The sequence below is a fragment of the Delphinus delphis genome, chromosome 5, assembly GCF_949987515.2.
Source record: "Delphinus delphis chromosome 5, mDelDel1.2, whole genome shotgun sequence".
Classification (NCBI taxonomy): domain Eukaryota; kingdom Metazoa; phylum Chordata; class Mammalia; order Artiodactyla; family Delphinidae; genus Delphinus; species Delphinus delphis.
Genome location: NC_082687.1, coordinates 105,889,963 through 105,915,828, shown reverse-complemented (window position 1 = coordinate 105,915,828; position 25,866 = coordinate 105,889,963). Strand labels below are relative to the sequence as shown.

General features: G+C 38.0%; 1 protein-coding gene across 7 annotated transcripts in view; it reads right to left on the bottom strand.

Moving 5' to 3' along the window:
• Positions 1-25,866, bottom strand: part of NPNT (nephronectin) — a 76,013-nt gene that overhangs the window by 38,619 nt on the left and 11,528 nt on the right. For 5 of the 7 annotated variants that reach the window (XM_060012851.1, XM_060012845.1, XM_060012848.1 and 2 more), the window contains one exon: positions 5,615-5,707. Coding sequence is in view for 5 of the 7 variants with exons in the window: in XM_060012845.1 (XP_059868828.1) it covers positions 5,615-5,707 (93 nt within the window). In the remaining 2 variants the exon portion in view is untranslated. Of the gene's footprint in view, positions 1-5,614; positions 5,708-21,041; positions 21,093-25,866 lie in introns of all 7 variants that reach the window. The other 2 variants (XM_060012850.1, XM_060012852.1) reach the window with 1 other exon arrangement.

The following is a 25,866-nucleotide window of genomic DNA, read 5'->3' as shown; positions in this document are numbered from 1 at the left end:
AGCGCTTCTAAAATCTATTTAGCGAAAGTCATCAAAACCCCAATCTCAGGTGCTTTGGAATTCCTGACTTCACCTACACAGGAAAACAGAAGTTATTTTGTTATCTGATTTTTTAGAAAACATTTTGAAACCCGGAGAAGAAGAAGAAAAGCAACGGATACTTGAGGCAGGGAAAGGACAGCAGAGGCTCCAGGCATTGTAGAGCACAGAGAATCAGCACCAGGTGACAATTCCTGATACTTGCTTCACATGCTCAGGAATGTGGAGGACTAGGTACTCCGGGGGTGAGTCTTCAGAACATTGGCAAGAAGTGACAGCACTGCAGGAAGCCGTGCAGGTGGGAGGAGCAGACCACCTGAGATAATGCACGCTCACCCCTTGAAGGTAAACTTGTGGCTTGATGATCCAGGGGTTGTGAAAGAGGCTGTTCACTGCCTTGGTCAAGAGGAGTTGGGTACAAGTGTTCGTCTTCACACCAGGAAGAAGGTAATAAGAGTCAACTTTGAACTGATGTCATTTTTAGCCCTAAAAATCTTTATAAGTGTATATTAAACAATTACATAAAGTTGGTGGAGTTCAAAAAGAATGCTTTAGATACTTTACAAAAATTAGTTTCTAGTTCTTCTGGTTTCTCTTTTTTAATTTTAATTTCTGTTCCTTAAAATTTATCACTGCTATTTTGTGTCCCAAGAACACACAAACATTATAAGTTAACATCCACGTACATCCTCATATCGATTTTTTTAAGCACCAGAAAGGAGATGGTCCTTTTTCAAAAGATGATTTTAGTCATCAACACAGACAGAAAACTCAGAAAAACAGATTATGTAAAAACTGATTATTATCAACCTGCTCTGTTTAGGTACACCTAGGTCTTATAGGACCAATTTAAAATCTTTTCCTATATTATTATGTTGTCCAATAGTTTAAAACACTCCAGAATTATGCATAAATTTATGATTTGCATAAAGATCTCATTTAAGTAAATAACACAATAGATCATGGATGTTTTAAATCAAGTGTAAGAACTATGTCACATTTAGGTCACATTTAATTAGAATATACATAAGACACCCCATGCAAAGACGGACAGGACTGAGATATCTGGGGCTGGAAAAAAAAGAGAAGAATACACATAAGATGCTTTCTGCAAAAAATGGTAACTGTGGCCATTATTACCTAACCAAAATATTATAAGATGGGTGAGACCCAAAGTAGAGTCAAAAGGCAATCCCATCCTGTTTCAAGACTTCATATTATTAACAGCCAGTTAAACTTCCAAATTAAATGAACATTGGTTCCTGGGGTTGAAACCACATATCATTCAAACACTAAGGCCTTAAGAAACTCCCTTAATATTAGGGTTAAAGCACTTCGACTATTGTGCTAAGGAAAGCAATCAACTGAGGCTTAACTAGCTCACCAAAGTTTACCGTCTGGTTCTGTGCTATAAGATACCGATTCTTTCCTTGGGGTAAGGAATTCAACACGTGAAACATAAACCATGTCAAAACATTAATAACTGATATTTATAAATTGTTTCTTCTGAAATTATTATAAAGCATGCTGTAAATTCAAAAGAATATCTTTCATTCCCGAAAATATGCAATGATATGGTATATGACATGCCCCAAATTATTCTCTAATGGGAAAGTTATGAAAAAGGTTATTATCTATAATAGTATCCCTTTTTAGCAGAGGAGATTTGTATGGGTACAGAGACTCAAGGAGGGGGGAAATCTGAATGAATTAAAATTACCAGAGGGCTTCCCTGGTGGCGCAGTGGTTAAGAATCTGCCTGCCAGTGCAGAGGACATGGGTTCGAGTCCTGGCCTGGGAAGATCCTACATGCCGCGGAGCAACTAAGCCTGTGCATCACAACTACTGGGCCTGTGCTCTAGAGCTCACAAGCCACAACTACTGAAGCCCACGCCCCTAGAGCCCGTGCTCCACAATAAGAGAAGCCACTGAAATGAGAAGCCTGAGCACCGCAATGAAGAGTAGCCCCCGCTCACCGCAACCAGGGAAAGCCCGCGTACAGCAACGAAGGCCCAAAGCAGCCAAAAATAAAAATAAATAAATTTATTTTAAAAAAAATTACCAGAGAAAGTAAGGTGGGAAAAAGCAAATCTTGCCAGAGTTCAGGTTAGAATTTCATCTACCACGAAAGGTACCTTGTGCCTTACAGAATATGGTCAGTCCAAGGCCATGATTTGATACATGATCTGGCTATGGCAAATCCGGAGAGTAACTCAGAGGCAAGCAAAAGTCACCACCAGCAGATTCACACTAATCTTGTAACCAGTCTGCTAACTTAAGCCTGTTCCACAGTGGGCCTGCCCTGCTATCCCTGCTGCTCCCCAGGCAGCTCTGAAAGCACTCATCTACTCAAGCTGTTCACTCAGCCAAGCAAGTTTCCAGGGGGTGAGTTCCTAAAGCACACAGCTCGCAACACAATTTTTAGCGGATATAATTTTTGCCTTATACCAAAACCTACTTTTAATCAAATGTTAATTTCCAGTTCTGTGGAAATTAACTATTTCAAGTATACCTCTTCTTAACATTTCTCTCAAGAAAAAAGAAACTAGGGACTTCCCTGACTGTCCATTGGTTAAGACCCCACGCTTCCACTGCAGGGGGCACAGGTTTGATCCCTAGTCGGGGAACTAAGATCCCATATGCCTCGTGGCCCGGCCAAAAAATAACAAACAAACAAAAAAACCCAAAACAAACAAACAACACCCCCGCCAAAACCTCTGTGCTTAAAAAAAGAAAAAGAAAAAAAAAAGAAACATATTTGACTTCCCATATCTCTGAGGCATGTTTTCCATTTTATTAAAATGTATGGTCTGAATAAAAAACTGTCTAAGTTAATTTGTTATATAGCAGATACAGACAATTTGCTCTAATAACGTTTCTGGGGGTCTCTGGACAGCTCTCCCACTTACCTGGCTCACTCCTGGCCGCCTCTCTCACTCTGACAGATAGTCCACGGATTCAGAGACTAAGGAGCTATACCAGACAACTCCATGGAACTCTTTCCCATTCCTATGGTGTTCAGGACCAAAAGCCATTATATGAAACAGTCACTAAGCAAATATTTAATGTGCACTTATCATCTGCAAATCATTTTGATAAAAGTTTTCGGGAACCTAGAAATCAAAGGGACCCCACAAAGGGTTCCTGCTCTCAAAGAACATAAACCTTCCCATCAAGAACTTGCCACAATTGCTTTTATGGTAAGGAAGGAAAAGAAAGAGATGATTAAAACACATAGGTTTAATATGGACTGGAATTTTATATTCAAGACTGAACCTGAAATTACATCTTCAGTGGCAGCACTATTTTTACAGGTGTCAAATCCCATTTTGCCACTAATAAAATCCTCCTCCCCCTAATTATATTTAGTTTTGGGAGGCAAGATTTCAACTCAGTATATTATATTTTTCTTAAGAGAAATGGGTATGTATTGCAGGGTAAGGTACATGGTAAACTGGTTTTCTGAAAATAAGAGATACCCAGAGATGGATCCATGTTCCAATGATAGTTTTAGTGTCTGAAGCACATTAAAGTTGATGTAGTTCCTGCAAATAAATGTAAATGAATTTCTCTGCAATCTCAACAGTGGCTGCTTTTAATAAGTCTTCTATGTATACATTCCTGGCATCAGGACAACAAAGTTTTATGGTGTTGACATATTAAGGGAACCTTTGATGGTTTACGTTCAGCACTTAAAAAAAAGAAGCATGCTGGCACTCTCAGATGAACACCGACAACTCAATAATCAGAACTGAACATGCTGCTACTTGAGAACTTACACTGGAGAGGAAAAATCAAATGCGTTTTTAAAAGAGTGAACTGAGATAATAAGAACCCCACTTATTTTGAAAATACTACCCACGTATGTTAGGTAAATTCCAAGTTAAAAAAATATATTATTAGAAAAGAAACTTTGGAAAATATCAGCTATCAGTCAAGTAGCTGATACTAAAGAACACACTTTAGAATAAACAGCTTGTCCTACCATTGGACACGTCACATTTTACTAACATGGATTTCATCTGGTTCAGGAACAATTACATATACTTTCAAATTTCAGTGTTCCTAGTTCTTGTGAAAACTATGTAAATCATGAGTTTACATGACACACTTAAAGGAGTATCAGATACTGAAGAATAAGAGTATTTCAACAAGATTATTTCTGTATCAGGTGAGGCCAACTATGTATCTATGGGACAGTTACACCCTACATAACTCTTTCATTTGACATTTAAAATGCTAGGAAAAGGACTTCCCTGGTGGTGCAGTAGTTAAGAATCCGCCTGCCAATGCAGGGGACACAGGTTCGATCCCTGGTCTGGGAAGATCCCACATGCCACGGAACAACTAAGCCCATGAGCCACAACTACTGAAGCGCATGTGCCGTGGAACCCGTGCTCCGCCACAAGAGAAGCCACTGCAATGAGAAGCCTGCGCACTGCAACAAAGAGTAGCCCACGCTCGCTGCTACTAGAGAAAGCCGCACACAGCAACGAAGACCCAACACAGTCAAATAAATAAATAAATAAATAAATAAAATTTTAAAATGCTAGGGAATATTACTTTAAGGAATAGGTGAAAAGTTTTACTCTTTTATCCTTGCATCTTTCTAGTGAAATCTAACCCTATCTTTTCTTTATTTCTGTATTTTTCTTTTTAACACCTAATGGTAGAAAGTTTTCGGTTGAAATTAATGAAAAAGACAAGTCTTGTCAGCCTTGTAATGCAGGATGCGTCAGAGGATCACATTTCCAATGATGTTTTCTTCATCCAAAACTACACTGGTAGAAAGAACAGGAGTTATATAGACAATTGCTCTAAGTTGACATAGCAGATCTTTTACCAACTACTTTTGTGAACTTGGACAAGACACTGAATATCCCTGATGTCTCTTCAAATGAAAAATGAAATATTATTTATAGTTTATTATAATAAATAACACTCTACCTCCTAATGCTATTGTAGTGATGAAAATAGATAATATATGTAAAATACCCAAGCACTGTGAGGGCTAAATAATGATTTGCTTTTATAAGCATCTGACGCCAATTAAAAATAACTTGCTAAGTTAATCAAAATCCTTCTCAGAGGAACATTACAAACTGGTCAACAGTTGAAGGGAATTTAATCACAAAGATCAAAGAGCTCAGAGTTGGAAGGGACCTCAAAATTTCAAGCCAAACCTCCTACCTGACTCTGAGTATTAAAGTGTTTTCATCTAACAGAGATCCAAGGAGGCTATCAATTTGCCAAAGCTTCCCAACTAGTTAGTGGAAGAACAAGGAGAAGCAGAATGTAAGGCTTCTAAGGTTACTGATGCTGCAATTCTCTTTTTCAAAATCCATTTTCATTATTAATAGTGAATAAAAGTATAAAATTATTTTAATTGCACTCTGATTAAACAGATTTTAAAAGATTTACCCTTATTATATTTTTGTCTTTCAGCAAAATGGCATCTCATATATTTGGTGACAACAGTTATAGAAAAGTGGTTTGCATGAGAACTTAAATTTTTATATGAGGCAGGAATAGAGAGGGCTTGTGACTGTTTACTTGTGTCACACAGTTTCCCTACCTTGATTGCAGGTTTTGCCGGCATATCCAGGATGACACTTGCACTTGTTTGGTCCGATGCATTCACCGTGTTTGCACTGTGGCTGGCACACAGCTGTGAAAAAAGGATATCATGCATTATTTCTAGGTCAGGAGCATGTCAACCAAGTAGAATCTACGTCATGTACTAGTTTTATAATAAAAGAAAAAACTAAGAACTTACAATAGAGTAATAGAAATATACAATATCATTGTGTACTGGAGCAGTAAACATTGTCTAGACTACAGACTCACACACGTGTTGTGTGTGTGTGTGTGTGTGTGTGTGTGTGTGTGTGGTGTATTACTTGGGGCTGAAAATTTTGCTAAACTTGAGGACAATACTCAAATAGCCAAATAGAAGAAAAATTGGAAAACTATGCATAAACACAACAGATGTTTGTCAATAGCTATCCCTTTATAATAACCTGCACCCATACTTTCAAAATCATTTTCTCAAATGTGCTTCAAAACATAGTTCTTAATCCAAAGATACCGGTTAAGTATGAACTCCAAATAAATTTCCCATTAAATAATATTTTATTGGAAATGGTATTTCCAAGAATAAAATGGTTCAAAATGAATTAAAAACTAAAACTAAATATTTTTGAAACCTCAACTTAAGAATACTTCCGTCATTTTGCCCATTCTTAACCTTAAGTTGCATCGTAATTGCTCATCAATCTATAATACACTTTCTACAGCCTATCACAGAAAATAGAAAGTTCTATTTTACATTTCCTGTCTTCCATCAACTGAGTCTGTCTTCCTTCAAGACCCCAAAATGCTATAAATCTTCATCACTCAAATCTTTTCACAGTCTCCAATTCCTACCAAGATACTGGTTAGAATTTATTCCGTTTATACCGCGATTCTCAGCAGGGGGTATTTTTGCTGCTGCGTATGGGGCATTTAGCACAAATGGAGACATTTTTTATTGTCACGCTGGGAAGAGGGTGCTACTGGCATCTAGTGGGTAGAATACTGGGATGCTGCTAAACATCCTACAATGCTCAGGTAACCCCTGACAGAAACAAATTGTCCAGCCCAAAACGTGATGGTGCCAGATTGAGAAATCGCTCTATACCAAATATACGTATCGTGCTACACCAGATACTAAAATAGATGAAAAATAATTGTATAGTGTGGTCATTGGTCTCATAGAGCTTACAGTCTAGACGAAGAGACAAAACAATCATGTTTTAAATTCAAGGCAATATTTATGTATGAGCAAAATTGGTGGCACATATGAAATTCGGGAAGAAATCATCACACAAGCATATCCATACAGAGTTGCACAGAAAACCTCAAAGGAGAGATCTTGAGTTGGATCTTGAAGCCAGGGGAGACAGAGAAGAGAGCGGACCACCCAAGGCATAGAGAACTGTAGAGCCAAACAGGCCATCATTTATTTAGAGAACACTGGGGAGGCCTGTCAAGCTAAAGAGATGGGCAAATGCTGGGGGAAGAGTAAGAGGTGGGCAATCATAGGTGAGTGGTACCAGACGATGATGTTCCCTAAATTTCAGATTGAGGATTATATACTTTATCTATAAATGAAAACTTCATCATCATCAGGAGGATTACCTGATAAAATAAAAACTCTGGGAACGTGAGCATGGTGATGATACGTGGGATAGACTGGAGTCTAACTGACATGCAGAAGGCATGATTTGTTCTTGGGACAGGAAGGGATGGGCTTCAGTAACCCCTGAGTGAAGAGCAGACAGGTCTTGAGGACCAGGTGGAGTGGGGTCAACAGTGACCCTGTGTTCTCCAGTCCCTCTCACATTAGCCCATGCTCTTCTCCATTCTGGGAGAGGCTCCCATTTTCGGACAATTCTCAAACATTCCCTTCAAAACTCTAACACTCCAGTGAAGCTGATGTGCGTGTTATTTTTGGTGTTTTCTACATTCCCTCATTCAACTCTCACCAACCCTTCCCTCGCCTGGCACTCCACAGGCTTTATTTGCCAGTCTTACTTTCAGGCCTTTCCTACCTGTATATTTGTCACCCCAACTGGACCCTGTACCATGATTAATCCTTACTGCTGCTCGGTAGGTATTTAATGCAAAAGTTTGCAGAGAGAAAGGGTGAGCAGAGTATAAATGGTAGAGAAATGTAATGGGGAAATTCATAAAAATCTGATTTTAGATACGGCATGACATTCAACAGGAAACAATTCTGTTCAGATCTGTGAGAAGAAATGCACTACCTAGGAAGGCCTTCCAGTATTATGCTTCAGTCAATTATATACCTGGTAGATGGTTTATACGCAGTTTTAAAAGCAAGTCCCAGAAATAAACCACCTTTTATGTAATTTCCAGGCCCAATCACCAAGAAATGCAAGTTAGAAAGAAATTTCTTTAATCTTAAAAAAAGATGTTGCATAAATTCTAACAATTATATATGAATACAACCTGAATGAATCAAGTTATCACAGAGGCATCCAAAGGGCCATATTTAAAAAGAAAAAGTAGTATATCAACTACACTTGAATAAAATAAATTATTAAAAAAGAAAAAGTAAACACCTCAAAATAATTAAATGCAAGTCTAGGTAATAACCTCCCCAAATAATTGGAATTTGAAAACATCTCAAAAACATGAAAAAGAAGTTTAGAAAGTACCACTAAAAATCATGAAAAAGTTTATTTATGAAACAAACGTGAGGCGCTCAGGCTGTGTTGCCTTTTGACCCACTGACCAGCTTGAAGAGCATCCACTTATAGTACTTTCAGGTGCTCTTCAGGAACAAAGGTTTTTATTGTCACCCTCCCTTTCTCATTGTTTGTTCTCAGTGGAGTGCCCCAATCTGGGGCACATCAAATGCCCTCATTCCAAGAGACCCAGGCTGTTAATGTTTCTTACATGTTTAGGGAGCCAGTATTTTCAAACAAACTGCTGTTTGCACGTCTACCCAACAGACTATTCACTGAAGTAACCAACGACCTATATATTAGCCAACAGGTATTAAATGGAATAGGATACTCACAATGCTGATGTAACCAATTTTTTTTCTCTTACAAAAAGAACACCCTTTGAAAACGGTTGCACAAAAGACTATCTCCTATTATCTTGCTGGCATTAGGTCTGCAATGTGATGTTCAGTCCAATAAACATGAACTGAATATTTAACACACGCAATTATTCTGCTAGGCAAGTGAGGGTGATGAAGGAATCACAGAGGATTTGAAAATTAACTGTGAAACTTTAATACACTGGCTGAAAGCTAACAAGGGCTATGATAGATGAGATAAAAGATGGGGGGAGGGGCAGATCATAACTGTGACTGAAGTCAAAAAGAGTCATGTACCAAAATGTTCATTGCAGCTCTATTTACAATAGCCAGGACATGGAAGCAACCTAAGTGTCCGTCGATAGATGAATGGATAAAGAAGATGTGGCTCATATATACAATGCAATATTCCTCAGCTATAAAAAGAAATGAAATTGAGTTATTTGTAGTGAGGTGGATGGACCTAGAGTCTGTCATACAGAGTGAAGTAAGTCAGAAAGAGAAAAACAAATACCGTATGCTAACACATACATATAGAATCTAAGGAAAAAAAAAAAAGGTCATGAAGAACCTAGGGGTAAGACGGGAATAAAGACACAGACCTACTAGAGAATGGACTTAAAGATATGGGGAGGGGGAAGGGTAGGCTGTGACAAAGTGAGAGAGTAGTATGGACATATATACACTACCAAATGTAAAACAGACAGCTAGTGGGAAGCAGCCGCATAGCACAGGGAGATCAGCTCGGTGGTTTGTGACCACCTAGAGGGGTGGGATAGGGAGGGTGGGAGGGAGGGAGACGCAAGAGGGAAGAGATATGGGGATATATGTATATGTATAACTGATTCACTTTGTTATAAAGCAGAAACTAACACACCACTGTAAAGCAATTATACTCCAATAAAGATGTTAAAAAAAAAAAGGAAATGTGATCTGAGCAACGCCTTAGAGGTAAGAGGCAGTGATAGTTGGGATGGGAGACAAAGCCTTTCAAACTATGAGCAAAGGATGGGGAAGGACAATGAAGGGAGTTCTCAGGGAGCACCACGGCTCTGGTGGAGCTACAGTACAAAGTGCTTAGAACAGTGGATGGCAGCAAAAGACAGGGCTAAGGCAGGTCTTAAAAAGCACTGGTGGCAGAAACTGCTGGGTGCTTACTAGTACTATTTTCTCCTTCTTCTTGAAAACAGAATGGCTTTTTTTTTTTTTTCTGGAGGGGATAATGAGTCAGCAGTGGAAAATTATTCCCTATCCTCCCTGACATATTTGGGTAGCCAAGAGACTAAATTCTGGTCAATTGTATGTAATCAGAAGTTATTGGGTGGGGCTTTTGGAACTTAAAAGCTACTTAAAAAGGTGAGTCTGTCATACAGAGTGAAGTAAGTCGGAAAGAGAAAAACAAATACCATATGCTAACACATATATATGGAATCTAAAAAGAAAAAAATTGGTTATGGAGGAGAACTTAGGGGCAGGACAGGAATAGAGACGCAGACATAGAGAATGGACTTGAGGACGTGGGGAGGGGGAAGGGTAAGCTGGGACGAAGTGAGAGAGTGGCATGGACTTACATACACTACCAAATGTAAAACAGATAGCAAGTGGGAAGCAGCTGCATAGCACAGGGAAATCAGCTCGGTGCTTTGTGACCACCTAGAGGGGTGGGATAGGAAGGGTGGGAAAGAGACGCAAGAGGGAGGAGATATGGGGATATATGTAAATGTATAGCTGATTCACTATGTTATAAAGCAGAAACTAACACACTATTGTAAACCAATTATACTCTAATAAAGATGTTAAAAAAAAAAAAAGGTGGCTGACAGGTGGCTCCTGTCTTCTTGCCTGGAATATGGAAGTCATGGCTGAACTACAGCAGCTACTTTGTGATCATGAGGTGAATCTTGAAATGGAAAAGAGGCAAAGCTGGAAGTCATAATATTAACCCTAAATGGCCATCCAAGTAATTTAGGACACTGGTCTTTGTGTCAGTGTTACTTGTAGCCGAACACAATTACAATACAGTTACAATTACAATTCCTAACTATCCTTGAGCACAAGGTTGAGGAATCTGGACTTAATCTGTGTTTACCATCAAGCCAACAAATGCTTTCTTTGGATACACAGGACAGAAATGTTATGATTAAATCTTAGTAAAGAAATAAAATTTGTCAAAGTTATCTTATACCTATAATATCATATACTTTAGAAGTATCTAAAGAATTTCATTTCTACATCTAAAAATTAGATGAGAAAATACTTAGCCACCTTGAGACTAGAGGAAAATGATTCCCAACTTCATGTTCAGACCCACATTTTGACAACCCACTTCACTGTAATGTGAGTTCTTAGTGGCCAGCACACACCAACCTTCACAATCTTCTGTGAATAGGTCAGGAAAGAAATAAAATAAGTGGACTATCTTTAGTAGTCTATTTTAGAATGATCTTCTCAAAACATCAAAAATAGATGAGACACTGATTTGTAGGAAAGAATGTGTCTGTTGTTGCTATAGTTTAATCACAAAAGTCAGCATTGTTTCTCTGACCTCCACATGGATCAGTGACAAGAAGTTGGGCCACATTTGGTCCACTGGCCACTAGCATCCACATATGCTTTGGCAGCTCAAGAAATAAAATTCAGGTGAGGATCACAGGTAGTCAATTAATGACAGATTCTTTTTCCCCCAAAATCAGATGCTGGAATTAAGGTCAAATGGGCAAATCACACTCAAAATTCACTCTCTAACATTCCTGCAACACGATCTCCAAAGTGCCCTTAAAATAACCCCTAAGTCATTACTTTAACTAGAAAAAGAAACATGTCTCAACTGGCAAAGCAAACATAGCTCTTTAATGTCACATGTTCCAAGCCTCTTCTGTTTGACTGCAATCTAAGACTTTACTCTTAAAAATTCATCCTAACTGATGTAACTGGGGTTCTGAGAGTTGGACAATGTTTTCTGACACTGAGTTGGACAATGTTATCAAATAAGTTGGGGGAAAATTAAACTCCCACATCAGTTCTATATAATATTTCTTAGGTAATCTAATCACACTTGGGAGTCAAGTGCCAACATTTGTAAAAAAAATAAGGACATGTTGAGTTGCCCAAGCAGGTGGTGGCTCTAGAAAGTGACAAGGGAAAAGCCAACTCAACCTCAGGTGTTGTTGTAACTTGAAAATGATTTTTTTTCTTTCTTTTTTAGTTTATTTTTATTTTTGGTTGTGTTGGGCTTGTGGGCTTTCTCTAGCTGTGGTAAGCGGAGGCTACTCTTCGTTGCAGTGCGTGGGCTCTAGGCGCGCAGGCTTCAGTAGTTGTGGCACACGGGCTCAGTAACTGTGGCTCATGGGCTCTAGAGCTCAGGCTCAGTAGTTGTGGCTCATGGGCTTAGTTGCTCTGCGGCGTGTGAGATCTTCCCAGACCAGGGCTCGAACCCGTGTCCTCTGCATTGGCAGGCGGATTCTTAACCACTGTGCTACCAGGGAAGCCCAAAAATGATTTTCTTAATGTAAATAAGATTGTCTTTCGAATCCTAAGAATCATTTGTAATTTTTGCAATCTACATCATGTTGCTATTCAGACATGGAACACTAAAAGCAGAAAAAAGAACCCTGTCCTCCAGAGTCTGTAACTTAGAAACAGGTGACATAAAGTATGCAAGTTGGCCTTGGGAGAGAAAGAGTAGCTGAAAGAGGCATTAAACAAGTCATTGCTATATTGCTATATTAACGGGACCTGGAAGGAATGGAGGCAGAATTTTTATAGGGCTCCACTGGAAAGGACCTCGAGCTTCCCTATATCACAGATATAACAAATCCAGAGGGAAGAATCCTACAGATTCCAAGATCTCCAGAGGAAAACAACCCTCCAGCCTTCCTAATATCCTGTATTCTAGTGTTGAATATCCTATTTTCAAATCTAAATTCCCTCTGTAGTAAAAACTGAAATAAAAGGGCCTCTGATTGTTACCACTATAAAATACTATCTGTTAAATGATCTCATGAATACAGAACGCAAAACCACTTTACATGACTAATTAAATTTACCCTCACAGTATCCATATAAGGCAGGAGAGAGACAGACATTATCCTCATTTTACCAGCAGACAAGCAAAAGCACAGAAAGTTAAGTGACTTGCCCGATTTCAGTAAAAATTTCTTATCCCAGTTCCATGGAGAATCTGCTAATACTTCTGGTAGTCAGAAAAAGGCCAGAAACCCAGCTTTTTGAGTGGATTTGGAAGAGAGTGAGATCATAGTAATATTAAACAGGAAAGGATGAGAGGGATAGAGAATATCAAAGGTAATTAAAGGCATAAAGGTATTTAGTTTACATTTCTAGGAAGGAAAAGTTGCAGTTAAGAATACAATCTGTAAGTTAAGAAAATTAAAGTAACCCTGCCAGAATGTTTCAACATAAAATAATCTCTTTGCTCTACTGCTTGTTTTGTGCAGAACCCAGATTTTGAATCATTAATGAAGTACAGAATTGTTATCTCTTCTGATATATTACTACAACTATGATTATTTTTGTTCTCATATTTTAAGTAACATTATTTTTATTAAGAATTTAAACTAATCATAAACTACAGTCAAATATTGAGTCAACCAATTGATTAATAATTTAGAGTATGATGTTAAAATAAATAAGGATTTCTGCTCTATATAATGTTATATCCCAAGAGCTGTCTGGCTACCTTATTTTATTTTTGTCTTTGGGAAAATCCAATTCAAATTTCTCAAGTACCTATTTAATCTCTATTTAACTTTTAATTCCTGAAGTAGACCAAAGAAAATAAGTGCCTGCATCGGCATCTGCATCTTTGAATCTCAAGCTAACTTTTATTCACCATAATTAAACAGTATCCATTTCCACTTAAGAATTATCTTCTGAAAAGTATTGTCATTTTTGGTTTACTTGAAATTTTAACTTTTCTTTCTGTTTTCATTGTGGTACAAGAGTGGAATTTAGATTAATGCCAAATGAGACTTTAAGAACACATCAGAAAGTGTTATTACTTATCAGGAAGTGGGAAGTAGATTTTTGTTTTTGTTTTTTTAAGTAGGGTAACAGTAGCAATGAGCACACATAACACCCAGATCTTTGTTTCTTTTTTTTGTCAAGATTTTTTTTTGACCTGGACCATTTTTAAAGTCTTCATTGAATTTGTTACAATATTGGCTCTGTTCTTTATGTTTTGGTTTTCTGGCCGCAAGGCATGTGGGATCCCAGCTCCCCGACCAGGGATCGAACCCAGACCCCCGCATTGGAAGGCGAAGTCTCAACCACTGGACCACTAGGGAAGTCTCCAGATCTTTGTTTCTAAATACCGTCCCACAATAAAAGGAATCAGGGCTGGGGCAGAGAGGCTGAAATGTTTTGCTGTGACAAAAAGCAAGGACATACTGAAAGAATGAGGGAAACAAGTGAAAAGGACACAGGAGCTGCTTGGAAGTGTTCCCACTGGCCAAATTTGGGATAATTTGAGCACCAAGAAGAATAAGAATAGTAATTGATAACAATTGAATAATAAAAGAACCCACGGGTCCAAAGTGATTCTAAAAAAGAAGAGAACAGAGCTCCTCTTTACAGAATGCCAGTGAACACGCAGAAGGAATGACAGAATCTGAAAAAAACAACTTTATAACCACCATCAAATAATTTGAGCAAAAATTATCCAAAAGTTTGTTGGGGAACAGGATATTCAAACAGTTTCAATGTATCACCCCATAAATTACTTACTAATTACAAAGAGAAGAAGGTGCCTTTCAGTGGAAAAATCTGGTAGTCAGAACCTTAATCTAGTGATCAAACTTAGCACCACCAGTAATAGAACAAACTGACATTATGTGCAATGGGAATGTTATAATATATGATCACCTAGTAATATTCTTGCAAAAAAGGTTTAACTAGTATCTAATAATGAGGAAACCTTAGACAAATTTAGATTGTGCAATATTCTACCAAGCAGTTGACCTGGACTCTTGAAAAATGTTATTGTCAAGAAGGAAAAAAAATAGTAGATCTAGAACTCTTCTGAATTAAAGAAGACCAAAGAGGAATGTCAACTAAATGAAATATGTAATCCTTGATTGGACCTGGATCAGAAAAAAACCATAAAAATCATCTGGAGGTAATTTGGGAAATCTAATTATGGACTGTTTGTTACATTTCTGAAGTGTGATAATGGTATGCATGCTGAAGGATATAGGTACAAAGAGCCATTATGTCGTAAGTTACTTTCCAATGGCTCACTAATATGTGTATATGTGTGAGTGTGTATATGTGTGTGTGTGTGTATATATATAGAGAGAGAGAGAGAGAGAGAGAGAGAAGAGTGTGCATACATGCAAATATGTGATATGTTAACAACTGTACATGAAGAGTATATGGCTATTTACTGTTGCTATACTTTCAATTCCTCTGTGGATTTGAAATTTTCAAACATAAAAATGGGAAAAAAATTATAAACATGAGTAGATAATATGTATACTTTGACAAATATTTCTTAACATGTGAGCTGTTGCTCACTTAGTGCACTCTAGAGAAGAGGGTAAGGCACACATGCTGGAGTTAGACTGCTGGGTCCCAGCTCTACCACTTGGGAAATGAGTGACCCATGCAGATTACCCAGCTTCTCTCTGATCTAAAATGAGGATCATAGGTTGAACCAGGGGAAGTTGTCAGCACTGCCATTTTTTACTTACAAAATAGTAAAGCAACATGGTGCATATAGAATTTACCCATAGGTTTACTGGGATGATTAAATGAGAAAATCCAAATAAAGTACTTACAACAGTACCCATCTCATAGTAAGAGCTCAATATAATGTTATCTATAATGAGAATTATAAGAATGACAAAGAGGAATAGCTACAGTGTCTAAGAAACTGTATTAAGAACTGGGGGTGGGGCTTCCCTGGTGGCGCAGTGGTTGGGAGTCTGCCTGCTAGTGCAGGGGACACGGGTTCAAGCCCTGGTCTGGGAGGGTCCCGCGTGCCACGGAGCGACTGGGCCCGTGAGCCACAACTACTAAGCCTGCACGTCTGGAGCCTGTGCTCCGCAAAGGGAGAGGCCGCAATAGTGAGAGGCCCGCGCACCACGATGAAGAGTGGCCCCCACTTGCTACAACTAGAGAAAGCCCTCGCACAGAAACGAAGACCCAACACAGCAAAAATAAATAAATAAATAAACTCCTACCCCCAACATCTAAAAAAAAAAAAAAACTGGGGGTTTCACCATGTCACTCTCCCCCTTATACTCACTGAGTCCTCACTATGTTTACTTATCATTACACTTATCATACCGGTTCAAACTCTCAGTATGGCATTCAACCCCACAGTTCATAATTTGACTCCTGTCTGTCCCACCAGCCTCATCTCCAATCATATCCACAAACAGACCAACTGATGGCAGTTCTCAGGAAGTAACATACTCTAATACTTGCATGCTTTTACATGGAATGTCATTCTTCCCCTTGTCGGATGGACTAACATCTAGACAGACTTCAATACCCAGCTTAAACAGTATTTGCTTTTGCCCCTCCTGAATTTGGAGCCCTCCTCAGCACTTTCCTAAACCTCTGTGCATACCCCTGCCATAAATTTTATACACATATATTGATATATACACATATATCATGCTTTATTATCACAGTTATTCTTCTTATCCTGCTCCCCCACTAGCTTTGAGCTCTTTAAATACACAGTGCCTGCTCTGAAATCTCATACAGTCTCCTGACAAAGACAGACATGACAGGTGTACAAGGTGTTAAAAGAATATAGAAGGAAGAATTTCTCTGCAGACAGGAGGGAGTAGGAAAAATGTCAGGAAAGGCGGCAGGAAGAAATGTGAACTGAATCTTAAAGGGTGAGTAGGAATTCACCATGTGGCTGGGTGAAGGGCCTTATTCAGAACAAGCAGCATAAGCAAAGCCAGAGAGGCATGAAGCAGCAGAGGGTCTGGCAATGAGAGGGCAGTCCACTGGGATTGGGTCCACATTGCAAAAAAGTCCTTTTTAAAATAAGGCAATCATCAGCCTGAAGACTCTCGTACTCAGGGAATCAGCATTCTATCCATAACGGCGAACAGTAATGGATTGTAAGCAGTAGATGACACAATCAGATTACACTTTATGTGTTTTCAAGCATGTAAATAGATTTCTTTTAAGAAGCTTCATCAAGAGTTAAGATCTCTAGGGCTTCCCTGGTGGCGCAATGGTTGAGAGTCCGTCTGCCGATGCAGGGGACACGGGTTCGGGCCCCGGTCCGGGAGGATCCCACATGCCGCGGAGCGGCTGGGCCCGTGAGCCATGGCCGCGGAGCCTGCGCGTCCGCAGCCTGTGCTCCGCGACGGGAGAGGCCACAACAGTGAGAGGCCCGCATACCGCAAAAAAAAAAAAAAAAAAAAAGAGTTAAGATCTCTAATATGTAATAAGGTCGTAAGATAGGCAGACAAATTAAATATATTTATTTTCTCAGTAAACAGTCTTTCCTAAAACTACAATCTGCTTATTAAGATTACATCATGTTCACACTTTTTAGGCCTTTTGTACAGAAGTGCCTGGTCCTTATACCTTCAAAGTACTGACTGAGCTAGACTAGGCACTGCAGAAGCTAAAGATGTATAAGAAACAGTCCCCAGCTTCATGGAACTAACAGCCTAGCAGAACAAATGGTATAAATCCACAAGTAACCACAACGTAGGGCAGGATGAGATAGGCCCCGTGCCAGTGTTAATAACTAAATGTAGAGAAAGAAGAGACTTCCTGCCGCTAAAATCAGGAAGAAAGAAAGGGGGAGGTGGCATCTGAGCCAGGCCTGGAGGCAGGGCTGATTCTCAGTATGTTCAGCTAAGAAAGAATATAAATTTCAAACATAAGTACAGTCATTCATTCCTAACAATGATTTACTTTTAGTTGAAAATTTGCTTTTAGGAGTGATAGTGATGGGAAACAGAAAAATCCAACCAAAAAAGAAGATAGAATGTTTGTAGAGTATGATGTTTTTCAGCCTTTGATATAAACAAATATTGAATTACTCATTTCTTTCGGCTGGAGGCCAAAATGGTAAACTGGAAGGAAAGTTTTTCAAGAATTGAAAACTCTCAGAGAACATTTCAGCCAACAGGCAATATAGTATTTTACCTCTCCCACATTCTTCTGATACTGTGTAACGTTGATCCTCTATGGAGGTAGTTGTGAGGATCATTAATGTTGACTGAAGGTGACGGAGGGGAAGGAAGGTTTGGGTAGGACAGGGGTGGAGAGATCATCAAATCACAGCCTGTGCCCTTCTCACATCGCGCCCCTGAGCTCCAGGCCCTGGAATCCAACCACGTATCACATCTCTCCACTTCAAAGTCTCATAAGCACTTCACACATATCACATCCAACACTGAAGTCTTCATCTGCACTTTCTCCCATGTTCTCTAGCTCACCAAATCACACACCAGAAACGCAGGCATCATCCTGGAGTCCATCTTCCTTACAACCATCCTCACCACCACCAGCCACCATTTTCCTGAATGTGAATCAATGGGAACCAGTTACTGAACTAAGTGTTTTGCATTTTCTCATTTGATCCTCATAAAAACCCCGTAAGGTAGGGCTCTTATCTATATTTTACCAAAAAAGAAGCTATTGCTCAGGAAGGTTAGGTAAGTTTCTCAAAAACACAGGTCTGGTAGCAGCCAAGTCTGTCTACGAAGCCTGCACTCCCCAGCACTGTCCTAAAGCATGCTTCCCCATCCTTTCTTTTTCTATCTTTCAATCCCTAGTCTTCCCTCTGGTCCCACCAATACTGCTTAAAACTCAATTTCTCACCAGGTTTACTGTAACAGCCTCTAGTCCCGAGCCTCAAAAGGCTATCTCTTAATTGCCAATCAGCAAAATGTTCAGAAATTGGCCCCAGAACCCCAAATGCCTACAGATCCTGGGCATCTGCCTGAAGCAGTGAGCCCTATGATAAAAAGGAGTACATGCTTCTCCAAATGGGGCAACGCTAAGCAACTCCAGCCCACCAATTCCGTGCAGCAACGCAGAGCTACTGATTTATCAACAAAGCCTGATACCCACTTTTCCTCAGAAACACTGGCGACTATTTCGAAAAATCTTAACACTCTCTGTGAGCAAAATCAAATTCACCTGTATGCTAGATCCGACCCACTGGCACCAGCTTATAAGTTATGAAACATAAATCTGATTACGTAATTCCCCTGCTTAAAATCTGTACAATGTCCCTCTGCAACCTTGGGATAAACCCTACTCTATGTAAGATGACATCAAAGGCCTTCCATGAGTCAGCCCATTCCTACCTCTCCCACAGCATCTCTCATCAGATATCCTTCAAACACATACCCCAATGCCAAATGAAGGTTCTTACATTTCCTGGAATGTGCCTCTCACTCTGGCTTCTGAGGTTTCAGTGCATTTTTCTGTCTGGCCGGGGTGCCCTTTACTTGACTTACTTATCCCTCGGGATTTAGCCAGGCCGCCAGTCCATCACTCTTGGGTGGGGATACTGCCCACTGAGACGTGCTCTCACAATATCCTATCTCAAAACACACCTCTCATCCAATATTGTCTTCATCTGTGGGCCTTCAACATTGACAGGGAATGACATAAATGCCTGTAGCTTCATCTTCCTAATGTATCTGCAGTGGCTGGCACAGGATCAGACAGGTAATCGCCCTCAGTATGTAGCTGTTGAATGAATGAATCAACTGAACACTACTGAGTCTGTGAAATCTTCCTTGATCCTCGCCAGCAGGAAGTAATTCTTCCTCTAAACAGCCTCAACTCTTTATGCTTAACTCTTGCCTACTTTAGAATCCTGGAAGGAATAAGAGACAACCATCTTACCAAATCAGCTCCTCCCAAGCAAGAGTCCATGTTTTACTAATCTCTGTATCTCTGCCAGCCCCTAACTTAGCTCCTTGCCTCTAGTAAACTCTCAAATGTGTGTCAAATAAATGACTAAGTAACTCTACATGTAATTCCACAATTCAATTCTCGATCCTTCCAGTTCCTTTTCCTTGGGTTTGGTAACCAAAGCCTACTTCACTCTGACATTTGCAAATGGATGTTATTAAAGAAGTGGAAAAGGAATGGTTCAAAAGCACAGATGGTCATCCAATGACAGTTTTTATTTTAGACATGAATAATCTGAGAAATCTTCTACTACTTCCAATGGGTTTTTTCCAAACGATGGGCATGGTAAACAAAATGTATTTTAAAATATGCTATACCATGGATGCCACCATGGACCCTAGTAAAAATAAAACACTGTTTCAAAGTTCATTTGTATTCTTTATATTGACCATACAATAATAATAGCAAACATTTATCAAGAACCATTCTGCAATAGGCATTCTCCTTATGGCCAGCAACAATCTTGCCAAGTAGGTTTAAAGACTAGGAAATTGTGGCTCAGAAGATTTAAGTAAAATATCTAGTATGTCATAGTTGGTGAGTCACAGGAACAGGTCCTGAATCCACATCTGTTGGTGACAAAGCCCACATTATACTCTTTGTCATGACCTCCTTAACCTCTGCAATAGCTCTGCTAGTTAATACTATAGCTGATAGTAAATATAAGATACATATGCTTTGGTTTTTTAAGTGTCCCTGAACAGAGAAATTTCTTAACTTTTATTTCTAGAACTATCAATTTTGTTCCCAAGTGATTTTATTAAAATCTCCCCTTAAAAACATTTTCTCTGACATGTCATAGTATCTTCCATCTATCAGTTTAAAGTACATTGTCTTCTTGGCCCCAACTCCATCAAATAGAATTTCGCATATTTCACCAAAAATTTCCACAGAAGTATCAAAAGGGTGATTTGTTAGGTAACACTGTTCACTTCCAAAAATATTTAAAACAAGAAACACTTTACGCACCAAAACAATAGCATGAATACTACGAGGTGCTATTATAACATCTTACATATCTTATACAATAAAAATATTTCTTACCTGATTCTTTCCATGGAGAATTAATGAATATGAGATACAATTCCCTCAGGTTAATGATAGGATGGTGTTAGTAATTTCATTTGGTGGACTTTTTATTTTTATTTTTTGCTTCTTTAAGTATTAAAAACATAAACTGTCCTTTAGGTTAGAATGGAGGTCAATTTATTAGATTCATAAAACAGGAGAAAGGAATTATAAACTGAAAGGGAAAAGTTTAATGTAATAACTGAAATAAAATTATGAACAGAAGAAACACATCTCTAAGGAATATAGTTCCCCACCACCACCAAAAGCAACTCAAAAACACAACTAGTGTTAAGTTTTATTAATAACTTTGTAAAGTTATTATTTAGAAGTACTGTATGTCTTTCAAGACATAGATTAGCCAAAATTATTTCAAAAAATATGTTCATCTAACCTTTGAGCTGGCACCTTATCCTGGCTATTCTCTGCCTTAAGACGTAGAAAGCTGCAAAACAAATGTCCAAAAAAAGAAATTCCAGATCTTTTCTCTGTAAGGAGGCTGGACTTGGGTATTTATCAACTTGTTACATTCCCGGAGACTTACACATATGCAACTTTCAGTGCTTTTCTGAAACAAACAAAAAAATCTAGGACATGTTCAAAATAGTAATATTTTAGTCACCATTTTGTCATTAAAAAACATTTTGTAACAAAAATATTAACCAATAATTGAAGTTGTGCTATTCTTTCATAGTTCAAATTCTAAATTAAAGTATTTCAGACCTTTTGTGACACGGTACCTTCCAATCCAATTTTTCATTTTCAGAATATTAATTTTTGGTTCCAAGAGACAGTATCCTTTTATTTAAATGAGTGTTGGACAAAATATCTGAAAAAAATTAAAACTTTTGATAAATTAGTAACCAAGTCTGGTAGTTTTTAAATTGATATATCTTTACTTACCTGTTTCTTACATACTGTGTGTTCCCTTTTCTCTCCAACTTTGCGGAGGAAATATTAAGGTTTTTTTTTTTCTTTCCTTCCACAGCATTTTCTTCTTGCATGGCTGCTTTGGTTGTCAATAGCAACAAGAATTAGTGTGAAAGCTCAGCCATTTCACTTGCAGATACGTAAATTACCCATTTTAATGAAAGTAAATGGAAGAAACTTGAAACACTACTAGTAATGGTCAGCATTCGACCAACCTAGAGATCCTAGAGGTAAGGGAAGAGATGATTGTATGACTTCTCTTTTGGATTAATGTCTTTCCTCTTTAAAGCATGAAATATGCTTTAAAGAGGAAAGACTTTTAACTTTCCATTTGTGTATTTATTTGTGTAATTTAAAATTAGGTGAATGGAGCCTTCTTTTAGGTAATATTAGAAGAAAATAATTCTAAGTCCAATTTGATTCAATTAAAGTAATAATCTAACTATCGATCCAGAATGATTGCTCTGTACTTTTAAAGGTACACATTACATTTGCCTGTTAGAGGTTTTTTTGTATGTTGGTTAGGTTTATAACTTTAAAAGAACTCACCATATCTTGATGTTGATACATTTCTTAAAAAAAAGTAATGAAATATATCAGGCACAATCTAAGCAAAAAGCTGAAAATAAATCAAAGTATAAATTGCAAATTAATTCTGGATCACATATTAAAGAAAACTGTTTATGACTAGGATTATGTATGAGAAGGGAAAAATATAAAAGGATACCGTTTCTTTAATACTCTTTAAATGCCAATTTTGAAAAATCTAATTTATCAAGAAAAAATATCAAATGATTTTAAACAGAGGTAAAACAAGCTAATAAAGAATAGCAAACGTCATTGTTTTCTAAGTAGTTATGTTAGTACCAAGCATCCAACAGTTCTGTATAGTTTATTTTTGTTCATAATATCTTAAGTTGGGTCACATTTCTCTTACTTAACTTAAATCGGCCTTGACACACATAGATTTAGCAAGTTTTATGTTATCAGTATGTATAGCCATTAAGTAAGACTTCTTAGCATGAAATTTTAGCCAATGCCCCATATTCTAAAATTTGCATTTTAAAACTATACAAAACTGCATTTTAAATCAAAGCAATTTTAAACACGGAGAAGATTATTTCCAGAAAGTTTCTGGAATCTATTCTCTATTGACACATAAGGAAATTTTCATAGGCAACCATCACCACGTTTTTTTGTGAAAGCTGCCAAAAATAAATGCCCTACATGTATTGTTTTGTGGTATAAACCCCACTAAAAAGCACTAAAATAGGATTCATTAGTAGCACATAATATAGAAAAATCTGTCCCATTTTTTCCTGATAACCTGCTTCCCGACAGCCACTGTAAAGAGCCACAGTGGTTAACACATGCAATCTCACCAGCAAAGCCACTTGGTGAGAATTCACAACTGTAGAACTCTCTCCTGCAACTTGTCCCAGACCACTGCTTCAGTTCACCTGAGGGCTCTCAGTGACACTACGCTCTACTGAGGGGTCTCAGTGATTATCAGGCATGGTTAAGGATCATAAGCACCCTAATGATTTTATAAAATTGTGACTAGTATAAACCAAAGAAACTGAACTATTCGGGGATGACTTTTCTTGCCTGCTAAACACAGGTTACAGATTTGGAGTCCATCCTGGGCTTTGGACAGAGTTAGGGAAAATGAGGGATAAGAAACCCAAAGGAACTGAGCCTCCTTATTAGCCAAAGGCATCCCTATCTTCTGGCATATCGTCAGACAGTCTCTTAAGCATGATACAGGCACCTCTTTCCAGGTGATAAATGCCAGGTACATAGATGAAAGGGAATGGTCCTCCCTGACACTGTACTTCTACCTTCTAACCCTAATCTCTAGCTAGGAAAAAAGTAACTCTAAGATGTTCTCCATACCCCAACCCTAAATTTCACAAATTTCTCATTGTCAAAAAAGTTAATATTAGCCTGGCAAACTCTATTCATAGACAGCTCTCCAACTCTGCATGTTTGTAACACCAACATTCAGGACAACAGATCCCACGCCCACGAAGAGCATTTTGAATAAGAATTTGGATGACCCCAACTTTCAGTCTACTGCTTTATACGCATTAAAGCTATAGCATTCATCAGACCTCAACACAAGATTAGAGAACAGAAAATTTAACAAATCTACAAATCATTTCTTCATAATTTTATATGTTCTCCCCCAATTTACCTGTTTCAAAAAAACACAATTCTGCCTTAATTAGGAAATAAACTATACAGGGGAATATCCTAATTTTTGGCCATACATAGACACCAAGATGCAATGAACCTTTTAATTCATCAGTAAAAACTCAATTGAGTTTTGATTTAAAAACTCAATCCAAGGGACAAAAGAAATTGAAACCACCATTACCTATATGAAACACCACGAAATATTTACATAATCAGATGAGCTTGGGACAACTTACCCAGTAGAAACTATTGCCACAGTAAGTTACATAATATAAAATCAACTCTAAACATCCATGTACATTTAAAAAAAAACACACACTTAAGCATGAGCTGCGATTTGTGTTTTTCTATTATTTGCTATTTGTTGGCATGAAAGCCCTTGGCAGGCAGTTACCAAGTACCTACAAAATCAACATTAAAATAAAATAGGAGGTAACAAAGGCTTTAGAAAAATATTTTGGGTGGCAGGAAGCTTATGTTCGGAAAATCTATCCAAGGAGTTAGTCTCTGTGCTAAAAACACACACCTTTGACCATTTAGGGATCTTTCATAGAAACTGAGTTTGAAAACTGATCTATAAAAACAAGGCTAGAGATTTTTGAAAAACAACACTGTTTTTGGCAAAGTAAGCATAAATCCAGAAATGTCTAATAGTTTCTTCTTTTGTGTACATTAGCACAAATTTAAACTGTGATGACACAGTTCCTAAAAGTTCAGAATAAGTCAGTAATATTTACAAAAGACAACCTTAACCTTGTGATCTGATGATGTTATAATAGGAAAACAATGTCAGTTTTGGAGAATTTATAGCATTAATCTACAGGACCATTAAAGAGATACTAACTAAATGTTCAGTTTTAAAATTTATTTGATTCTAGACTATCCTCATGCAAATCACCTACAGCAGATTCTTAGTCTCAGGTTAGCTTTCCCCAGCATCTAACACCTACCAAGGCTGTCTCCAGCCTTTGGTTAATATACGGCAGAAAATGAGGGCTTCTAATTAAGTATAATTTGGAGAAAAACTGTTTCTTCTACAAAATCAACTACTATATTGTAAAGCTACGAAACCAATTTGATTATTCATATCTCTTTTTCCTTCTATCAGACGTAAGAATAACAAGTTGACTTAACAGTGTTTCATCAGGCTAAGTTAAAACTAAAATTCTTGAGACTATCTATGAAAGAATACGTAATAACACATGGATATCTACACTATTTTACCATACATAATAATACATTATCACATCTAGGCTGTAACGTACTCTTTTATGCTGGCTTTATTAGGAATTTTATTAGTATTTATATTATGACCATAATTATCTCAACTAGGCACTAGTAGTAATTACGTGATGAAACTGGAAAATGAAGCTTTAGTGCATTAAAATGCACTAAATATAATTTAAAATGCACAAATATAAATTTCTTTATATTTGATATTACTTAACTGAACTCTATACCTTGTAACACACTGATGATTTTTAAGTAACTAGATATACATTTTGAAACCAATTTTCTCTGGTAGATTCCCAGGGATGCACTGTCAATCACATTAGGCCTATACTACAGTATTTTTCTATGGTCAGCGATTGATATTACTTTGAAATGTTTTCAAGCGAAATTATCTTGGCTACATTCTATTATATTTGAGAACTGATCATTTATTTATTCTCACAAAGAAATGTAAGATCTTGGCCCTGGCGATGTAAACTCCTTGGCTCCCCTCCAGGTTGATACAGGGTGACAATTCTTGGACAGGTTAGATCCTTGGTTGGTGCTGATCTCTGGGGAAAGGCATTCAAAGTCCCTTTCTCTGTTTCTCCCAAGGAGATGGGGCACTTACTGGATTGGGGCCCTCTCCAGACACATCATGTTGAGCCTTTCTCTTTCTTTTTTTTTTTCTTTTTTTGAGAGAGAGATTCTCCTAGGGCATATGTATCCCAGAGTTTCAGGTTCCATTGCCAATGGTGCTTCAGGAGTGCATGAGGATTAACCTTTCCTCATACTCCAGTGAAAACAAGTTAAGTTTGTGTCTGGACGGTGACATGAGACTCTGCTTTGAGTCTATTCAGGCCCCAGTGGCTTATTTA